This window comes from Ostrea edulis, chromosome 1, assembly GCF_947568905.1.
Source record: "Ostrea edulis chromosome 1, xbOstEdul1.1, whole genome shotgun sequence".
NCBI lineage: Eukaryota > Metazoa > Mollusca > Bivalvia > Ostreida > Ostreidae > Ostrea > Ostrea edulis.
The window spans coordinates 12,058,938-12,080,522 of NC_079164.1; the positions used below are offsets into that span (position 1 = coordinate 12,058,938).

Below are 21,585 nucleotides of genomic sequence, written 5' to 3' on the forward strand. Positions count from 1 at the left end.
TTAAAGGGGTCAGTCTTAAGGTACAGGAATTAAATCTTTAAAATAGATTTGAAAGGACATACTAAAGATGCAATGATATGTAGTATATGTTGAAAGACAAAAGAGATATAAAAAGAGCTAAATTTCTCATATTTTGAATGACCTTGACCTTTGACCTTGATATAAATCAAAAGGTCAAAGGATGAAGATTCTAATGCAGTTAGTCCCATGTCTCTAGGATAAATGGTTTTAAAAATTTTCAATTATTTGTAAAAATCAAAAACTTTTAGGGGCAATAACTCATAAAAGGGGTCGAAGAATCATTTCGCAATGAATAGATTGAAGAGTCTCCTTGACTAGTCGAAGACATTGGTGAAGGTTTGGTATCTTTACGGTGTACGATTTCGGAGGAGTAGCGATAACAAGCTTTTATTGCAAAAGGGGCAATAACTCCTTGAGGGGTCAAAGTTCATATACGCAGGGTGAACTGCCAAAATCTTTTAAGGAGTACATTCTTATGGACTATAAATCTTTTCGATAAATCTTGAAACTCAAAATCACGGGGAGGAAAAATAATAATAATAATAATAATAATAATAACTAGTAATCCTAATTGTTCGCGAACAATTAGAGGTCTTTCCACCTTTTCTGGATTTGTTTCTTGACCTTCAATCTTGATCCATTCTTCAGTAAGTCAAATGAGGCCAAAAAACTTTCAAGTCAATGTAAACTTGGAAAACTTTCAGGGGCCATAACTATTTAAAGGGGTTGGTGAATCTTTTCGCACTGAATAGATTGAAGAGTCTACTAAATCAGTACAAAACATTTAATGATTAAGGTTTGGTATCTCCAGGGTTAACGGTTTCGAAGGACTAGTGATAACAAGCTTTATTTGTAAGATGGGCAATAATTTTTAAAGGAGCCCGGCTTAAGGGCCAAGAAAGATGTTTTAATTGGTTTTAAAAGAACATACTAATTATGCAATGAAAAATGATGTATGTTGAAAGACAAAAGAGATATAAAAAGAGCTAAATTCTCAATATTTGAAGTAACTTTGACCTTTGACCTTTACCTAATATTCAGGGTCAAAGGTCAATGATCACATTGCAGTTGGTCTCATGTCTCTATGATTATCCGTTTAAAAGTTAACGATTAGTACAAACACATAAAAGGGCAATAACTCATATAAGGGGTCAGCGGATCCTTTCACACTAAATATGTTGAAGTTGTGCTTTGAGAAACCGAAGACATTGGTGAAGGTTTGGTGTCTCTATGGTATATGGTTTCAAAGGGGTAGCGATAACAAGGTTAATAATGTAAGGGGCAATAACTTTTAAAGGGGCCAGTCTTAGGGTACAGGTATCAAATCTTTAAATGGATTTAAAAGGACATACTAAAGATTCAATTATATGTAGTATATGTTGAAAGACAAAAGCGATCTAAAAGGAGCTAAATTTCTCATATTTTGAATGACCTTGACCTTTGACCTTGACATAAATTAAAAGGTCAAAAAATGGAGATTCTAATGCAGTTGGTCCCATGTCTCTAGGATAAATGGTTTTAATTTTTTTTAATTATTTGTAAAAATCAAAAACTTTCAGGGGCAATAACTCATAAAAGGGGTCCAAGAATCTTTTCGCAATGAATAGATTGAAGAGTCTCCTTGACTAGTTGAAGACATTGGTGAAGGTTTGGTATCTTTACGGTGTACGGTTTCGGAGGAGTAGCGATAACATGGTTAATACTGTAAGGGGCAATAACTTTTAAAAGGGTCAGTCTTAAGGTACAGGAATTAAGTCTTTAAAATAGATTTAAAAGGACATACTAAAGATGCAATGATATGTAGTATATGTTGAAAGACAAAAGAGATCTAAAAAGAGCTAACTTTCTCATATTTTGAATGACCTTGACCTTTGACCTTGACATAAATTAAAAGGTCAAAGGATGAAGATTCTAATGCAGTTGGTCCCATGTCTCTAGGATAAATGGTTTTAATTTTTTTTAATTATTTCTAAAAATGAAAAACTTTCAGGGGCAATAACTCATAAAAGGGGTCGAAGAATATTATCGCAATGCATAGATTGAAGAGTCTCCTTGAATAGTTGAAGACATTGGTGAAGGTTTGGTGTCTCTACGGTCTATGGTTTCAGAGGAGTAGCGATAACAAGGTTAATACTGTAAAGGGCAATAACTTTTAAAGGGGTCAATCTTAGGGTACAGGAATTAAGTCTTTAAAATAGATTTAAAAGGACATACTAAAGATGCAATGATATGTAGTATATGTTGAAAGACAAAAGAGATATAAAAAGAGCTAACTTTCTCATATTTTGAATGACCTTGACCTTTGACCTTGACATAAATTAAAAGGTCAAAGGATGAAGATTCTAATGCAGTTGGTCCCATGTCTCTAGGATAAATGGTTTTAATTTTTTTCAATTATTTGTAAAAATGAAAAACTTTCAGGGGCAATAACTCATAAAAGGGGTCGAATAATCTTTTTGCAATGAATAGATTGAAGAGTCTCCTTCACTAGTCGAAGACATTGGTGAAGGTTTGGTATCTTTACGGTGTACGGTTTCGGAGGAGTAGCGATAACAAGGTTAATACTCTAAGGGGCAATAACTTATAAAAGGGTCAGTCTTAAGGTACAGGAATTAAATCTTTAAAATAGATTTAAAAGGACATACTAAAGATGCAATGATATGTAGTATATGTTGAAAGACAAAAGAGATATAAAAAGAGCTAAATTTCTCATATTTTGAATGACCTTGACCTTTGACCTTGATATAAATCAAAAGGTCAAAGGATGAAGATTCTAATGCAGTTGGTCCCATGTCTCTAGGATAAATGGTTTTAAATTTTTTCAATTATTTGTAAAAATCAAAAACTTTCAGGGGCAATAACTCATAAAAGGGGTCGAAGAATCATTTCGCAATGAATAGATTGAAGAGTCTACTTGACTAGTCGAAGACATTGGTGAAGGTTTGGTATCTTTACGGTGTACGGTTTCGGAGGAGTAGCGATAACAAGCTTTTATTGCAAAAGGGGCAATAACTCCTTGAGGGGTCAAAGTTCATATACGCAGGGTGAACTGCCAAAATCTTTTAAGGAGTACATTCTTATGGACTATAAATCTTTTCGATAAATCTTCAAACTCAAAATCACGGGGAGGAAAAATAACTAGTAATCCTAATTGTTCGCGAACAATTAGAGGTCTTTCCACCTTTTCTGGATTTGTTTCTTGACCTTCAATCTTGATCCATTCTTCAGTAGGTCAAATGAGGCCAAAAAACTGTCAAGTCAATGTAAACTTGGAAAACTTTCAGGGGCCATAACTATTTAAAGGGGTTGGTGAATCTTTTCGCACTGAATAGATTGAAGAGTCTACTAAATCAGTACAAAACATTAATGATTAAGGTTTGGTATCTCCAGGGTTAACGGTTTCGAAGGACTAGTGATAACAAGCTTTATTTGTAAGATGGGCAATACTTTTTAAAGGAGCCCGGCTTAAGGGCCAAGAAAGATGTTTTAATTGGTTTTAAAAGAACATACTAATGATGCAATGAAAAATGATGTATGTCGAAAGACAAAAGAGATATAAAAAGAGCTAAATTCTCAATATTTGAAGTAACTTTGACCTTTGACCTTTACCTAATATTCAGGGTCAAAGGTCAATGATCACATTGCAGTTGGTCCCATGTTTCTTTGATTATCCGTTTAAAAGTTAACGATTAGCACAAACACATAAAAGGGCAATAACTCAACTAAGAGGTCAGCGGATCCTTTCACACTGAATATGTTGAAGTTGTGCTTTGAGAAACCGAAGACATTGATGAAGGTTTGGTGTCTCTACGGTCTATGGTTTCAGAGGAGTAGCGATAACAAGGTTAATACTCTAAGGGGCAATAACTTTTAAAAGGGTCAGTCTTAAGGTACAGAAATTAAATCTTTAAAATAGATTTAAAAGGACATACTAAAGATGCAATGATATGTAGTATATGTTGAAAGACAAAAGAGATCTAAAAAGAGCTAACTTTCTCATATTTTGAATGACCTTGACCTTTGACCTTGACATAAATTAAAAGGTCAAAGGATGAAGATTCTAATGCAGTTGGTCCCATGTCTCTAGGATAAATGGTTTTAATTTTTTTCAATTATTTCTAAAAATGAAAAACTTTCAGGGGCAATAACTCATAAAAGGGGTCGAAGAATATTATCGCAATGAATAGATTGAAGAGTCTCCTTGAATAGTTGAAGACATTGGTGAAGGTTTGGTGTCTCTACGGTCTATGGTTTCAGAGGAGTAGCGATAACAAGGTTAATACTGTAAAGGGCAATAACTTTTAAAGGGGTCAATCTTTGGGTACTGGTATCAAATCTTTAAAATAGATTTAAAACGACATACTAAAGATGCCATGATATGTAGTATATGTTGAAAGACAAAAGAGATATAAAAAGAGCTAAATTTCTCACATTTTGAATGACCTTGACCTTTGACCTTGACATAAATTAAAAGGTCAAAGAATGGAGATTGTAATGCAGTTGGTCCCATGTCTCTAGGATAAATGGTTTTAATTTTTATTAATTATTTGTAAAAATCAAAAACTTTCAGGGGAAATAACTCATAAAAGGGGTCGAAGAATCTTTTCGCAATGAATAGATTGAAGAGTCTCCTTCACTAGTCGAAGACATTGGTGAAGGTTTGGTATCTTTACGGTGTACGGTTTCGGAGGAGTAGCGATAACAAGGTTAATACTCTAAGGGGCAATAACTTTTAAAGGGGTCAGTCTTAAGGTACAGGAATTAAATCTTTACAATAGATTTAAAAGGACATACTAAAGATTCAATTATATGTAGTATATGTTGAAAGACAAAAGAGATCTAAAAAGAGCTAAATTTCTCATATTTTGAATGACCTTGACCTTTGACCTTGACATAAATTAAAAGGTCAAAGAATGGAGATTCTAATGCAGTTGGTCCCATGTCTCTAGGATAAATGGTTTTATTTTTTTTTAATTATTTGTAAAAATCAAAAACTTTCAGGGGCAATAACTCATAAAAGGGGTCGAAGAATCTTTTCGCAATGAATAGATTGAAGAGTCATCTTGAATAGTTGAAGACATTGGTGAAAGTTTGGTGTCTCTACGGTCTATGGTTTCAGAGGAGTAGCGATAACAAGGTTAATACTGTAAAGGGCAATAACTTTTAAAAGGGGTCAATCTTAGGGTACAGGAATTAAATCTTTAAAATAAATTTAAAAGGACATACTAAAGATGCAATGATATGTAGTATATGTTGAAAGACAAAAGAGATATAAAAAGAGCTAAATTTCTCATATGTTCAATGACCTTGACCTTTGACCTTGACATAAATTAAAAGGTCAAAGGATGAAGATTCTAATGCAGTTGGTCCCATGTCTCTAGGATAAATGGTTTTAATTTTTTTCAATTATTTCTAAAAATGAAAAACTTTCAGGGGCAATAACTCCTAAAGGGGTCGAAGAATATTATCGCAATGAATAGATTGAAGAGTCTCCTTGAATAGTTGAAGACATTGGTGAAGGTTTGGTGTCTCTACGGTCTATGGTTTCAGAGGAGTAGCGATAACAAGGTTAATACTGTAAAGGGCAATAACTTTTAAAGGGGTCAATCTTAGGGTACAGGAATTAAATCTTTAAAATAGATTTAAAAGGACATACTAAAGATGCAATGATATGTAGTATATGTTGAAAGACAAAAGAGATATAAAAAGAGCTAAATTTCTCATATTTTGAATGACCTTGACCTTTGACCTTGACATAAATTAAAAGGTCAAAGGATGAAGATTCTAATGCAGTTAGTCCCATGTCTCTAGGATAAATGATTTTAATTTTTTTCAATTATTTGTAAAAATGAAAAACTTTCAGGGGCAATAACTCATAAAAGGGGTCGAAGAACCTTTGTGCAATGAATAGATTGAAGAGTCTCCTTGACTAGTCGAAGACATTGGTGAAGGTTTGGTATCTTTACGGTGTACGGTTTCGGAGGAGTAGCGATAACAAGGTTAATACTCTAAGGGGCAATAACTTTTAAAAGGGTCAGTCTTAAGGTACAGGAATTAAATCTTTAAAATAGATTTAAAAGGACAAAATAAAGATGCAAGGATATGTAGTATATCTTGAAAGACAAAAGAGATATAAAAAGAGCTAAATTTCTCATATTTTAAATGACCTTGACCTTTGACCTTGATGTAAATCAAAAGGTCAAAGGATGAAGATTCTAATGCAGTTAGTCCCATGTCTCTAGGATAAATGGTCTTAAATTTTTTCAAGTATTTGTAAAAATCAAAAACTTTCAGGGGCAATAACTCATAAAAGGGGTCGAAGAATCATTTCGCAATGAATAGATTGAAGAGTCTCCTTGACTAGTCGAAGACATTGGTGAAGGTTTGGTATCTTTACGGTGTACGGTTTCGGAGGAGTAGCGATAACAAGCTTTTATTGCAAAAGGGGCAATAACTCCTTGAGGGGTCAAAGTTCATATACGCAGGGTGAACTGCCAAAATCTTTTAAGGAGTACATTCTTATGGACTATAAATCTTTTCGATAAATCTTGAAACTCAAAATCACGGGGAGGAAAAATAATAATAATAATAATAACTAGTAATCCTAATTGTTCGCGAACAATTAGAGGTCTTTCCACCTTTTCTGGATTTGTTTCTTGACCTTCAATCTTGATCCATTCTTCAGTAGGTCAAATGAGGCCAAAAAACTTTCAAGTCAATGTAAACTTGGAAAATTTTCAGGGGCCATAACTATTTAAAGGGGTTGGTGAATCTTTTCGCACTGAATAGATTGAAGAGTCTACTAAATCAGTACAAAACATTAATGATTAAGGTTTGGTATCTCCAGGGTTAACGGTTTCGAAGGACTAGTGATAACAAGCTTTATTTGTAAGATGGGCAATCATTTTTAAAGGAGCCCGGTATAAGGGCCAAGAAAGATGTTTTAATTGGTTTTAAAAGAACATACTAATGATGCAATGATAAATGATGTATGTTGAAAGACAAAAGAGATATAAAAAGAGCTAAATTCTCAATATTTGAAGTAACTTTGACCTTTGACCTTTACCTAATATTCAGGGTCAAAGGTCAATGATCACATTGCAGTTGGTCCCATGTTTCTATGATTATACGTTTAAAAGTTAATGATTAGCACAAACACATAAAAGGGCAATAACTCATATAAGGGGTCAGCGGATCCTTTCACACTGAATATGTTGAAGTTGTGCTTTGATAAACCGAAGACATTGGTGAAGGTTTGGTGTCTCTATGGTCTATGGTTTCAAAGGGGTAGCGATAACAAGGTTAATAATGTAAGGGGAAATAACTTTTAAAGGGATCAGTCTTAGGGTACAGGTATCAAATCTTTAAAATGGATTTAAAAGGACATACTAAAGATTCAATTATATGTAGTATATGTTGAAAGACAAAAGAGATATAAAAAGAGCTAAATTTCTCATATTTTGAATGACCTTGACCTTTGAACTTGACATAAATTAAAAGGTCAAAGAATGGAGATTCTAATGCAGTTGGTCCCATGTCTCTAGGATAAATGGTTTTAATTTTTTTTAATTATTTGTAAAAATCAAAAACTTTCAGGGGGAATAACTCATAAAAGGGGTCGAAGAATCTTTTCGCAATGAATAGATTGAAGAGTCTCCTTCACTAGTCGAAGACATTGGTGAAGGTTTGGTATCTTTACGGTGTACGGTTTCGGAGGAGTAGCGATAACAAGGTTAATACTCTAAGGGGCAATAACTTTTAAAGGGGTCAGTCTTAAGGTACAGGAATTAAATCTTTACAATAGATTTAAAAGGACATACTAAAGATTCAATTATATGTAGTATATGTTGAAAGACAAAAGAGATCTAAAAAGAGCTAAATTTCTCATATTTTGAATGACCTTGACCTTTGACCTTGACATAAATTAAAAGGTCAAAGAATGGAGATCTAATGCAGTTGGTCCCATGTCTCTAGGATAAATGGTTTTATTTTTTTTTAATTATTTGTAAAAATCAAAAACTTTCAGGGGCAATAACTCATAAAAGGGGTCGAAGAATCTTTTCGCAATGAATAGATTGAAGAGTCATCTTGAATAGTTGAAGACATTGGTGAAGGTTTGGTGTCTCTACGGTCTATGGTTTCAGAGGAGTAGCGATAACAAGGTTAATACTGTAAAGGGCAATAACTTTTAAAAGGGGTCAATCTTAGGGTACAGGAATTAAATCTTTAAAATAAATTTAAAAGGACATACTAAAGATGCAATGATATGTAGTATATGTTGAAAGACAAAAGAGATATAAAAAGAGCTAAATTTCTCATATGTTCAATGACCTTGACCTTTGACCTTCATATAAATCAAAAGGTCAAAGGATGAAGATTCTAATGCAGTTAGTCCCATGTCTCTAGGATAAATGGTTTTAAATTTTTTCAATTATTTGTAAAAATCAAAAACTTTCAGGGGCAATAACTCATAAAAGGGGTTGAAGAATCATTTCGCAATGAATAGATTGAAGAGTCTCCTTCACTAGTCGAAGACATTGGTGAAGGTTTGGTATCTTTACGGTGTACGGTTTCGGAGGAGTAGCGATAACAAGCTTTTATTGCAAAAGGGGCAATAACTCCTTGAGGGGTCATAGTTCATATACGCAGGGTGAACTGCCAAAATCTTTTAAGGAGTACATTCTTATGGACTATAAATCTTTTCGATAAATCTTGAAACTCAAAATCACGGGGAGGAAAAATAATAATAACTAGTAATCCTAATTGTTCGTGAACAATTAGAGGTCTTTCCACCTTTTCTGGATTTGTTTCTTGACCTTCAATCTTGATCCATTCTTCAGTAGGTCAAATGAGGCCAAAAAACTTTCAAGTCAATGTAAACTTGGAAAACTTTCAGGGGCCATAACTATTTAAAGGGGTTGGTGAATCTTTTCGCACTGAATAGATTGAAGAGTCTACTAAATTAGTACAAAACATTAATGATTAAGGTTTGGTATCTCCAGGGTTAACGGTTTCGAAGGACTAGCGATAACAAGCTTTATTTGTAAGATGGGCAATAATTTTTAAAGGAGCCCGGCTTAAGGGCCAAGAAAGATGTTTTAATTGGTTTTAAAAGAACATACTAATGATGCAATGAAAAATGATGTATGTTGAAAGACAAAAGAGATATGAAAAGAGCTAAATTCTCAATATTTGAAGTAACTTTGACCTTTGACCTTTACCTAATATTCAGGGCCAAAGGTCAATGATCACATTGCAGTTGGTCCCATGTTTCTATGATTATCCGTTTAAAAGTTAACGATTAGCACAAACACATAGAAGGGCAATAACTCATATAAGGGGTCAGCGGATCCTTTCACACTGAATATGTTGAAGTTGTGCTTTGAGAAACCAAAGACATTGGTGAAGGTTTGGTGTCTCTATGGTCTATGGTTTCAAAGGGGTAGCGATAACAAAGTTAATAATGTAAGGGGCAATAACTTTTAAAGGGGTCAGTCTTAGGGTACAGGTATCAAATCTTTAAAATGGATTTAAAAGGACATACTAAAGATTCAATTATATGTAGTATATGTTGAAAGACAAAAGAGATATCAAAAGAGCTAAATTTCTCATATTTTGAATGACCTTGACCTTTGACCTTGACATAAATTAAAAGGTCAAAGGATCAAGATTCTAATGCAGCTGGTCCCATGTCTCTAGGATAAATGGTTTTAATTTTTTTTTTAATTATTTGTAAAAATCAAAAACTTTTAGGGGCAATAACTCATAAAAGGGGTCGAAGAATCTTATCCCAATGAATAGATTGAAGAGTCTCCTTGACTAGTTGAAGAGATTGGTGAAGGTTTGGTGTCTCTACTGTCTATGGTTTCAAAGGAGTAGCGATAACAAGGTTAATACTGTAAGGGGCATTAACTTTTAAAGGGGTCAGTCTTAGGGTACAGGTATTAAATCTTTGAAATGGATTTAAAAAGACATATTAAAGATGCAATGATATTTAGTATATGTTGAAAGACAAAAGAGATCTAAAAAGAGCTAAATTTCTCATATTTTGAATGACCTTGACCTTTGACCTTGACATAAATTAAAAGGTCAAAGGATGAAGATTCTAATGCAGTTGGTCCCATGTCTTTAGGATAAATGGTTTTAAAAAATTTCAATTAATTAAAAAAATCAAAAACTTTCAGGGGCAATAATTCATAAAAGGGGACGAAGAATCTTTTCGCAATGAATAGATTGAAGAATCTCCTAGAACAGTCGAAGACATTAGTGAAGGTTTGGTGTCTCTACGGTCTATGGTTTCAGAGGAGTAGCGATAACAAGGTTAATACTGTAAGGGGCAATAACTTTTAAAGGGGTCAGTCTTAAGGTACAGGAATCAAATCTTTAAAATAGATTTAAAATGACATACTAAAGATGCAATGATATGTAGTATATGTTGAAAGACAAAAGAGATATAAAAAGAGCTAAATTTCTCATATTTTGAATGACCTTGACCTTTGACCTTGACATAAATTAAAAGGTCAAAGGATGAAGATTCTAATGCAGTTGGTCCCATGTCTTTAGAATAAATGGTTTTAAAAATTTTCAATTAATTGTAAAAATCAAACACTTTCAGGGGCAATAACTCATAAAAGGAGTCGAAGAATCTTTTCGCTATGCATAGATTGAAGAGTCTCCTTGCCTAGTCGAAGACATTGGTGAAGGTTTGGTGTCTCTACGTTGTACGGTTTCGGAGGAGTAGCGATAACAAGCTTTTATAGCAAAAGGGGCAATAACTCCTTGAGGGGTCAAAGTTCATATACGCAGGGTGAACTGCCAAAATCTTTTAAGGAGTACATTCTTATGGACTATAAATCTTTTCAATAAATCTTGAAACTCAAAATCACGCGGAGGAAAAATAATAATAATAATAATAATAATAAACAGAAGAATATCAATAGGTCTTTCCACAGAAAGATGGAAAGACCTAATAACTAGTAATCCTAATTGTTCGCGAACAATTAGAGGTCTTTCCATCTCTTCTGGATTTGTTTCTTGACCTTCAATCTTGATCCATTCTTCAGTAGGTCAAATGAGGCCAAAAAACTTTCAAGTCAATGTAAACTTGGAAAACTTTCAGGGGCCATAACTATTTAAAGGGGTTGGTGAATCTTTTCGCACTGAATAGATTGAAGAGTCTACTAAATCATTACAAAACATTAATGATTAAGATTTGGTATCTCCAGGGTTAACGGTTTCGAAGGACTAGTGATAACAAGCTTTATTTGTAAGATGGGCAATAACTTTTAAAGGAGCCCGGCTTAAGGGCCAAGAAAGATGTTTTAATTGGTTTTAAAAGAACATACTAATGATGCAATGAAAAATGATGTATGTTGAAAGACAAAAGAGATATAAAAAGAGCTAAATTCTCAATATTTGAAGTAACTTTGACCTTTGACCTTTACCTAATATTCAGGGTCAAAGGTCAATGATCACATTGCAGTTGGTCCCATGTTTCTATGATTATCCGTTTAAAAGTTAACGATTATCACAAAGACATAAAAGGGCAATAACTCATATAAGGGGTCAGCGGATCATTTCACACTGAATATGTTGAAGTTGTGCTTTGAGAAACTGAAGACATTGGTGAAGGTTTGGTGTCTCTATGGTCTATGGTTTCAAAGGGGTAGCGATAACAAGGTTAATAATGTAAGGGGCAATAACTTTTAAAGGGGTCAGTCTTAGGGTACAGGTATCAAATCTTTAAAATGGATTTAAAAGGACATACTAAAGATTCAATTATATGTAGTATATGTTGAAAGACAAAAGAGATCTAAAAAGAGCTAAATTTCTCATATTTTGAATGACCTTGACCTTTGACCTTGACATAAATTAAAAGGTCAAAGAATGGAGATTCTAATGCAGTTGGTCCCATGTCTCTAGGATAAATGGTTTTAATTTTTTTTAATTATTTGTAAAAATGAAAAACTTTCAGGGGCAATAACTCATAAAAGGGGTCGAAGAATATTTTCGCAATGACTAGATTGAAGAGTCTCCTTGAGTAGTTGAAAACATTAGTGAAGGTTTGGTGTCTCTATGGTCTATGGTTTCAAAGGGGTAGCGATAACAAGGTTAATAATGTAAGGGGCAATAACTTTTAAAGGGGTCAGTCTTAAGGTACAGGTATCAAATCTTTAAAATAGATTTAAAAGGACATACTAAAGATGCAATGATATGTAGTATATGTTGAAAGACAAAAGCGATCGAAAAAGAGCTAAATTTCTCATATTTTGAATGACCTTGACCTTTGACCTTGACATAAATTAAAAGGTCAAAGAATGGAGATTCTAATGCAGTTGGTCCCATGTCTCTAGGATAAATGGTTTTAATTTTTTTTAATTATTTGTAAAAATCAAAAACTTTCAGGGGCAATAACTCATAAAAGGGGTCGAAGAATCTTTTTGCAATGAATAGATTGAAGAGTCTCCTTGACTAGTCGAAGACATTGGTGAAGGTTTGGTGTCTTTACGGTGTACGGTTTCGGAGGAGTAGCGATAACAAGGTTAATACTCTAAGGGGCAATAACTTTTAAAGGGGTCAATCTTAAGATACAGGAATTAAATCTTTAAAATAGATTTGAAAGGACATACTAAAGATGCAATGATATGTAGTATATGTTGAAAGACAAAAGAGATATAAAAAGAGCTAAATTTCTCATATTTTGAATGACCTTGACCTTTGACCTTGACATAAATTAAAAGGTCAAAGGATGAAGATTCTAATGCAGTTGGTCCCATGTCTCTAGGATAAATGGTTTTAAATTTTTTTCAATTATTTGTAAAAATCAAAAACTTTCAGGGGCAATAACTCATAAAAGGGGTCGAAGAATCTTTTCGCAATGAATAGATTGAAGAGTCTCCTTGACTAGTCGAAGACATTGGTGAAGGTTTGGTATCTTTACGGTGTACGGTTTCGGAGGAGTAGCGATAACAAGATTAATACTTTAAGGGGCAATAACTTTTAAAGGGGTCAGTCTTAAGATACAGGAATTAAATGTTTAAAATAGATTTGAAAGGACATACTAAAGATGCAATGATATGTAGTATATGTTGAAAGACAAAAGAGATATAAAAAGAGCTAAATTCCTCATATTTTGAATGACCTTGACCTTTGACCTTGACATAAATTAAAAGGTCAAAGGATGAAGATTCTAAAGCAGTTGGTCCCATGTCTCTAGGATAAATGGTTTTAAATTTTTTCAATTATTTGTAAAAATCAAAAACTTTCAGGGGCAATAACTCATAAAAGGGGTCGAAGAATCTTTTTGCAATGAATAGATTGAAGAGTCTCCTTGATTAGTCGAAGACATTGGTGAAGGTTTGGTATCTTTACGGTGTATGGTTTCGGAGGAGTAGCGATAACAAGCTTTTATTGCAAAAGGGGCAATAACTCCTTGAGGGGTCAAAGTTCATATACGCAGGGTGAACTGCCAAAATCTTTTAAGGAGTACATTCTTATGGACTATAAATCTTTTCGATAAATCTTGAAACTCAAAATCACGGGGAGGAAAAATAATAATAATAATAATAATAATAATAATAATAAACAGAAGAATATCAATAGGTCTTTCCACAGAAAGATGGAAAGACCTAATAATAATAATAATAAACAGAAGAATATCAATAGGTCTTTCCACAGAAAGATGGAAAGACCTAATGAACAGATACTAATGTAAATTAATAAATGTAAACCTGTATTGTAAATTTCTATGTACATCCACGTATCAGTCCATTTTCTCCCAAGTTACGAGTCTTTGTAGCAAAGAGGGGGTTATAACGTTTAACATACAGAGAGATAGACGGTAAACGTCTGTAAAGTATTATGTAGCACTATTCTAGTACCAATGATACACGTTTCATTTTTCATATACAAAGATTGGGCACCATTTTATAGAACAAGAAACCTTCCTTGTGGTCAACATAAGCGTATACGTTATTTTTCTGCAATGATTGCTACCTTCATCACCCGATGAAACAAAACAGGACATTTTATTGTTTATATCTATTTTTATGCAGCTTTTGAAAATATAAACTAGATTTAAGTACTAAAATACCATATCGTTGACATATTCGTTACTTTAATTGGAACAGCCAATACACCATTTGACCTTGGCAACACTCCATATTGGGTAATGATTATGCGGACAAAAACCGTATCAAACTATTTTGCAACAAACATATATTCATTGTCCATGATATATCAAAAGAATTAAAGGGAAAAAAGATTTAATGAATGTAAATATTGACTAATTAAAAAGAAATGAAGTGTATGCTTATTGCGTTCAGAAATGAAGTCATTGGTGACGATTTGGAGATTATGTTTGGTTTTATTCACATGACTAAAACACAAACCATCATGTGTCATATTCCATATTAATGATCACAGGTAAATGTCCGTATTACAACAAGTATCAAGAAAACCTGGATGAGAAGCCGTGCACAGGAGATGCTGAACTTTGCCCTCCAAAACAGTTCAACTCTCCATTGTCTGTCTTATGTAAGTATAACGATAATCAATCTCATAACTCCTATAAGGAATATAAAATAGAGAGTTGGGCAAACACCAGATATACCAGAGGCGGGATAACGTGCCGGGGAGGAGTAAGCATCCCTTGTCAACCAGTCACGAATCAGGAGTATTTCGGAATTTACCTTAAGAACGCGGAAGTCCCTTGCCACGGTAAGCGTTGGCACGTTAAAGAACCCTCAATGTTACGGTACTGAGCGCTAAGCATAGCATTTCACGTACAACTGGTGACGGCTTCAAATGAGTGATTTTTTTTCGAAAGAACGTCAAACAAAAACTTACATTCTAGCTGTAATCTTGCAAATAAAAAAAATGAAAAAAAGATTATCTGTTCACTGTAAATTCAAAAGCCTCCTCCTAGGCACCTGGTCCCACCTCTGGTATATCCAGTGGTCCGTGTTCGCCCCAACTCTCTGTTTTGTATTGCTTATAGGGGTTATGAGATTGATCACTGTTCATTATCTTCACCTTTCATCAATTGATCATGTAATGCAATTCAAAGAGCATGGAAGAGATGGCGAATTTATTCAGAGAGTGCTTTTTTCAAAGACAAACAGTTTACAGGAATTATATCTATACGGCGCTGAAAAAAAAAATCAAAAAAATCCGTTGCAGTGTTCCCTTTATGCAGTTTATTGATACAGTGTGTATTCTTGGTAACTGCTTTTATCAAAGCTGGGTGTTTGTGTTGTTGCTATAATTTTGTATGTTTATAAAACAAAAATGTTTGGGTCACCTACGTAAACTGAAGTGACCTATTGTAATTGGTTGTCATCCGTCGTTCGTTACAATTGAACATTTTTAAGTTCTTGATAACAAACATTCCAATTCTTTTCAAATTGGTATGAATCATCTTTGAAACAAGGGAGACATAAATTGTAACTAAATGGATATTTATAAAGATCAGTTAGCCGTTTATCAAAATTGTAAATTTGATGATCCCAGGAATAGGGGTTTTGGTATCAGAGTGGGGCCAAAATGGACATTGATTAAAAGTGTGAACAATAGAACATTTTTAACCTCTTGATAAGTACCATTCCTTTCCATTTTCGTATAAAGCTTCTTCTAAACAAGATGGATATAAATTGTACATTGCAGGCCTCCTGCACCCCTGTGGTCTTAGGGGCGGGGCAAAAACTGCCAAAAATTGACCAGTTTGAAAAATCTTCATCTCTACAATCGCACGTGTGTTAGGAAAACTAAATGCATAGTGATGTAGAGTAAGACGGCCTCTAGAAAATTTGTAAATTTTACGATCTCTGGGGTAGAGGTTCTGACCCCAGGGTTGGGCCAAAACTTAGTATTATATAGTATATATGTGTAAAACATATAAATAATATCTTCTTTAATGCTATTGATAATAAATTGAAACTAGAGATATATATAGAAGGAGTAGGTCGACCTTTACCAAATTTGTAAATTTCATGATTCCAATCCCTTTTGATACTTCACGTTATACACTGCTCTTTTATTTTCATTACATGGTATATTATTCTTTAAGACTGTCTACAATGTATATACATGAAAGGTGAAGATAACGAACAGTGATCAATCTCATAACTCTTACAAGCAATAAAAAATAGATAGTTGGGCAAACACGGACCCCTGGACACACCAGAGGTGGGAGCAGGTGCCTAGGAGGAGTAAGCATCCATCCCCTGTTGACCTGTCACACCCGCCGTGAGCCTTATATCCTGATCAAGTAAACGGAGTTATCCGCGGTCAAAATCAGTGTGCCAAGAACAGTTTAACAATCGGTATGAAACATGTCAGACAGCATTTGACCCAAATGCGAGGTTGTATTGACGAACTAGATCGTTATAACGACCATAGAATTTGCGAAATGCTGACTTCAATCGAGACTGTTGAAATCCCTGTACCATCAACTTGTTTGTCAGCAGCTTACCTCGATTTACATGTATTATCCTTAAATGTTTATTATGATAACTATACGATGAACTTACGACTTCATTGTCTATACATTGTTCCTTAAGTAATTTCTATGTTATTCTACTGTTGCTATATCTACATCACCGTTGTATATGATATTTGTATGACTTTGAAAAATACTTCTAACAAATATTTGATATATATTATTATACATATATCAATATTATGTATTTTATATGCCTTACATAAAATAATAATCATAATAAAATACATTCAATCCAATGGACCCCTGGCACCATTGGTGAGAATTATTCGGGAGTATCCGAGGATATTTTTTCCTGAGTAATACTAAATAAAATCTCAACCATTTCTGTTAAAACCACTGATGTTTCCAAATCTTCGTTATTCATTTAAGGTGTTGGTAGTAATGCCAGTACAATAATTACAATAATAATTATTTAAATGTATATTATTCTCCACATGACTATTTCCTTTTTGAATTTGGGTAAATGGGACAGTCGTTCAAGATGCATTTTAGTTTCAGATTTTATGCATTTCAAATAAAATGATACCCTTAGAACTGGTGAATGGTGCAGGATTTTGGATAGTTTATAATGTTTAAAGGATAAATAATAAATTTTAAATTTTCTGTTTTAGAACACAACAGATTTGATTCAATTAATAATCTTAGATTTCAAACATAATAAAGATAGTTTTATTTTGCTTATGATTACATGTACATGGTGTGTGCATGTTTTAACAAGTGTTTTGAATAGGTGTAATGGCAAGACGAAAGAAAATCCAAAACCCCAAACAAGTAAATTGGTCTTAATCGTCTATGAAAAAGCAGTAAAAATTAGGCCTACATGTGATAAACTAAGCTTTCGCAGAGCTGCAGAATTACTGTATGCAATACCAAAATCTACTCATGAAAATAGTGCGAAATAAAAACAAGATACTAATGCGCCTGCCTCCCGACCAACCTTATGTACATCGGATCAAGAGAATCAGCTTGATGGTCATATTCTAGAAATGACTAACTGTGGATTTGGGTTGACAATTGATAGGAACATATTTGAACTTATGCTAAATATTTAATACATAATCGAATCTGAAGCACTTTGCCAGTTTTACCTGTGTTTAATGTCAAGATTGATCGGGAAAAGGGGGTGGGTGGGTGGTTGAAAGATCAAGGGAGGGAGGAAAACGGGCTAGGGAGAGAATTTAAGGGGGTTGAACGACAAGATGGGAGGAGGAGAGATTAGGAAAACGGGTTGGAGGAAGAGGACTTCTTGTTTGTCCTTGTCCCCACTTAATCTTCTAACTTTATGTATCACCATTGTTGTCCCAGTTACCCCATTGGAGAAGGGCAACTGGGACACTCAGCAGTTATACGATTTGTCTCCTTTCTTTTGGAGTAGTGCTTCTGAAAGCATTTCATACCTGAAAAATGAAATTTAACATATCTATCTTTTATTGCATGACATTAAACTTTTATAAATACATCTCTATTAGTATGGAATATCAAAAATAATCTAAAGTGTCCCACTTGCCCCAATTTCCCCTATGTATACTTTGTAATAAATGATGAAATAAAAAAATAATTCATGATTCCAGGGCTACCGGTTTTGATTCCAGGGTGGGGCTTATTATAGTGATTATTGTCTTTATGATTTGAAAGACTTTTTAATGTTTGCTGTTACGGTATGAAAATTTACTGCATAATTAGGAAAAGCAGGAAAGGATGTACCAAAATTATGAATTTTGAAACCTTAGAGTTTTGACTCTAGGACAAGTCCAAATTAGTTATATAAAGCCTTTCATCAATATAGGCACTTTTGAGGGCATTTGAGGTTTAAGAACAGATGTCGTGTTATACTGTTGCTAGATGAAAGGTGAAAATAACGAACAGTGATCAATGCAAGGTGAAGATAACGAACAGTGATCAATCTCATAACTCCTATAAGCAATATAAAATAGACAGTTGGGCAAACACGGACCCCTGGATACACCAGAGGTGGGATCAGGTGCCTAGGAGGAGTAAGCATTCCCTGTCGACCGGTCACACCCACCGTGAGCCCTATATCCTGATCAGGCAAACGGATATTAGAATTTAGCTTAGATATGCTAATGTCGTGTTTCGTCCGTTAACAATTGAACATTTTTACCTTCTTGATAGTTACATACATCTATGTACCATTCCAATGCTTTTTAAATTTGGTATGAAGCATATTTAGGACAAGGGGACATAAATTTTGAATTTCAGGACTCTTGCACCCGTGGAGCCTTAGGGACAGGGAAAAACTGTCAAAATTGACTATGTGTAAAACATTTGAATAACATCTTCTTTAGTGTTATTGATACTAGATTAAAAGTAAATAGATATATATAAAGAACAGGGAGTCCTTTACCACAATTGTAAATTTAATTATCCCAAGGGTAGGGGTTTTGGTATCACATTGGGACAAAAATGGTCAGTTATTAAGTGTATTAACAATTAAGCATTTTGACTTCTTTTTGATAACTACCATTCGACTTCTTTTCACATGTAGCATGACACATATTTTGGACAAAGGGAACATAAATTTTAAATTCCAGGATTTCTGCACTCCTGGGACTTAGGGGAAGGGAAAACTGCCAACAATTCACCAATTTTAAAAGTATTTTTCTCTACAACCACACATGTGTAAAAAAAACCAAAAAAAAAACAAACAACCCCAGTGATGTAGAGCATGAAGACCTCAACCAAAATTGTAATTTTTTTTATTCCCATGGTAGAGGTTCTGACGTCAGGGTGGGGCCAAACGTGAAATATAGTATTTATGCGTAAAACATTCAAAAACACCTTCTTTAATACTATTGATTTCAGGAATGAATTCATTATTTTCTCGTTAGATAGTGATATACTACACAAAAAAGACTGACAACTGCATCATTGCGCGTAGCGCAAAAGTTTTCCATCTTTTTTTTTCGTGGTATACCTCCATCCAACGAAAAAATAATAAATTTATTCCTTATCATTTAATATTTTAAAACATTGAGTTTACATGATAAAACATGATAAGATTTGAGTTGAATTAACGATTTATTCTTGGACTGCATTCTATGTCATTTCGAGATGGGCGTAGTAATTTGTGAATAGACAACTTTAAAAATAAATTAAATCCCTTAATGGCGACTTCCACGAACTGTTGTTTACTGTTGAGCAAACGGGTTTCTTGTGGACTGAAGAATGCAGTTTTAAAAGGATGAGTTTGAGATAAGTCCTGTTGGAAGATAATTGCTGGAAGTTTGTTGAGTGGAACTGAAATTAAGTGCAAAGTTCGACGTCGGTACTCACAGAAAGCGGGACACGTGCATAATCATGATGTGGAATGCCAGGTAGGGTTCTCTTGATGGTTGTCATAGCTTCCAGGTGGACCAGTGAGTTTTTCGAGTTTTATCAGTGAATTTATAAGGCATCACAGCTGTTGTAACGTTGTACGGAAGCCTCATTTCGGTGCCCACTCATAAACATATTATGCCGGAGTTCTAAACCATAGTTTAGATATTGCAGTATCTCTGAGGCAGTGTGCGGTGTATCTGGTAACAGTATCTCTGATGCAGTGTGCGGTGTATCTGGTAACAGTATCTCTGAGGCAGTGTGCGGTGTATCTGGTAACAGTATCTCTGATGCAGTGTGCGGTGTATCTGGTAACAGTATCTCTGATGCAGTGTGCGTTGTATCTGGTAACAGTATCTCTGATGCAGTGTGCGGTGTATCTGGTATTTGGGTTTGTGACATGAAGGAAGTTGTCGCTAGGTGCAAACTGGACTATTGTTATCTCTGGTTGAATATATTTAACTCTCACCCCGGAATTGCAGATGTGTGTTGTTACATTCTTTATTTGAGGGGGGGGGGTCCCCAAATAGCCACGCTTATTTCATTTGCATAATTGATTATCATTTATATTTAATGCCGATTGTTAGACCGTTCTTGGCACACTGATTTTGATTACGGATACCGCCGTTTACCTGATCAGGATATAGGGCTCACGGCGGGTGTGACCGGTCGACCGGGGATTCTTACTCCTCCTAGACACCTTATTCCACCTGGTGTGTCCAGGGGTCCGTGTTTGCCCAACTATCTATTTTGTATTGCTTATAGGAGTAATGAGATTGACCACTGTTTGTCATCTTCACCTCTCATACTAAATTTAAACTAAATAGATATTTAGGAGTAGTTAGTCCTTTACCAAAATTTTAAATTTCATGATCCTAGGGTAAGGGTGTCGTTAAAGGGACTGGTTCACGAATTTTGAACAAAATATTTTCTATTTTTGATTTTAAACATTAAAAGTATAACTCATTTGATATTGAGAACCAAAATGTTGACCTTCTGAATGCAAGAATAAACGCTATATTCTAGACTTAAATTTATGTTATGTAAACAAAGACTCGAGTCTTTTTATGTATACAAACAAACTGGTGAAATATGGAATTTGTAATATATAGCATCTTAATTCTGCATAGTCACACAATTTAACTTTTAGATGACACATTTTACACAAAGAATGCTTGAAATCTGAAAGATATAATCAACTTAGATCGATATCCATTTCTTTTGAAAATTTCGTAAACAATAACATACCGCAATCTTTGTTTACAAACAAATAATGAACTCTTTTAAAATGAGCTTCTGTGATAATGTATCACCTTAATTTTTAAGTGAAACCTTTTAAACATGTTGGATAGTAGATTTGGATTATTAAAAGTGAAAAATAAAATTTTTGGGAAAATCGTGAATCAGTCCCTTTAACGTTCCAGGGTGGAGCCAAAAATTTTATAATGATTGCATTTTCTGTATCATTTGAAATACTTCTGGATGTTTGCTGATATGGTATAAAAACTAAATGCATATTAGGGAAAAGCAGAAAAGGATGTACGAAAATTGACTCTAGGGCGGGTACAATTAGTCGTGTTAAGGCTACATATGTTATATTATGAAAGGTGAAGATAACGAACAGTGATCAATCGCATAACTCCTATAAGCAATCCGAAATAGAGAGTTGGACAAAGACGGACCCCTGGCCATACCAGAGGTGAGATCAGTTGCCTAGGAGGAGTAAG

The 21,585-nt window shown here is 34.2% G+C and overlaps 1 protein-coding gene across 4 annotated transcripts in view; it reads left to right on the forward strand.

The window, feature by feature from the left end:
* LOC125664077 (uncharacterized) overlaps positions 1 to 21,585 on the forward strand; it is a 40,643-nt gene that overhangs the window by 8,231 nt on the left and 10,827 nt on the right. For all 4 annotated transcript variants that reach the window (XR_008799603.1, XM_056152688.1, XM_056152690.1 and 1 more), the window contains exon 4: positions 14,446 to 14,556. Coding sequence is in view for 3 of the 4 variants with exons in the window: in XM_056152688.1 (XP_056008663.1) it covers positions 14,446 to 14,556 (111 nt within the window). In the remaining variant the exon portion in view is untranslated. The remainder of the gene's footprint in view (positions 1 to 14,445; positions 14,557 to 21,585) is intronic.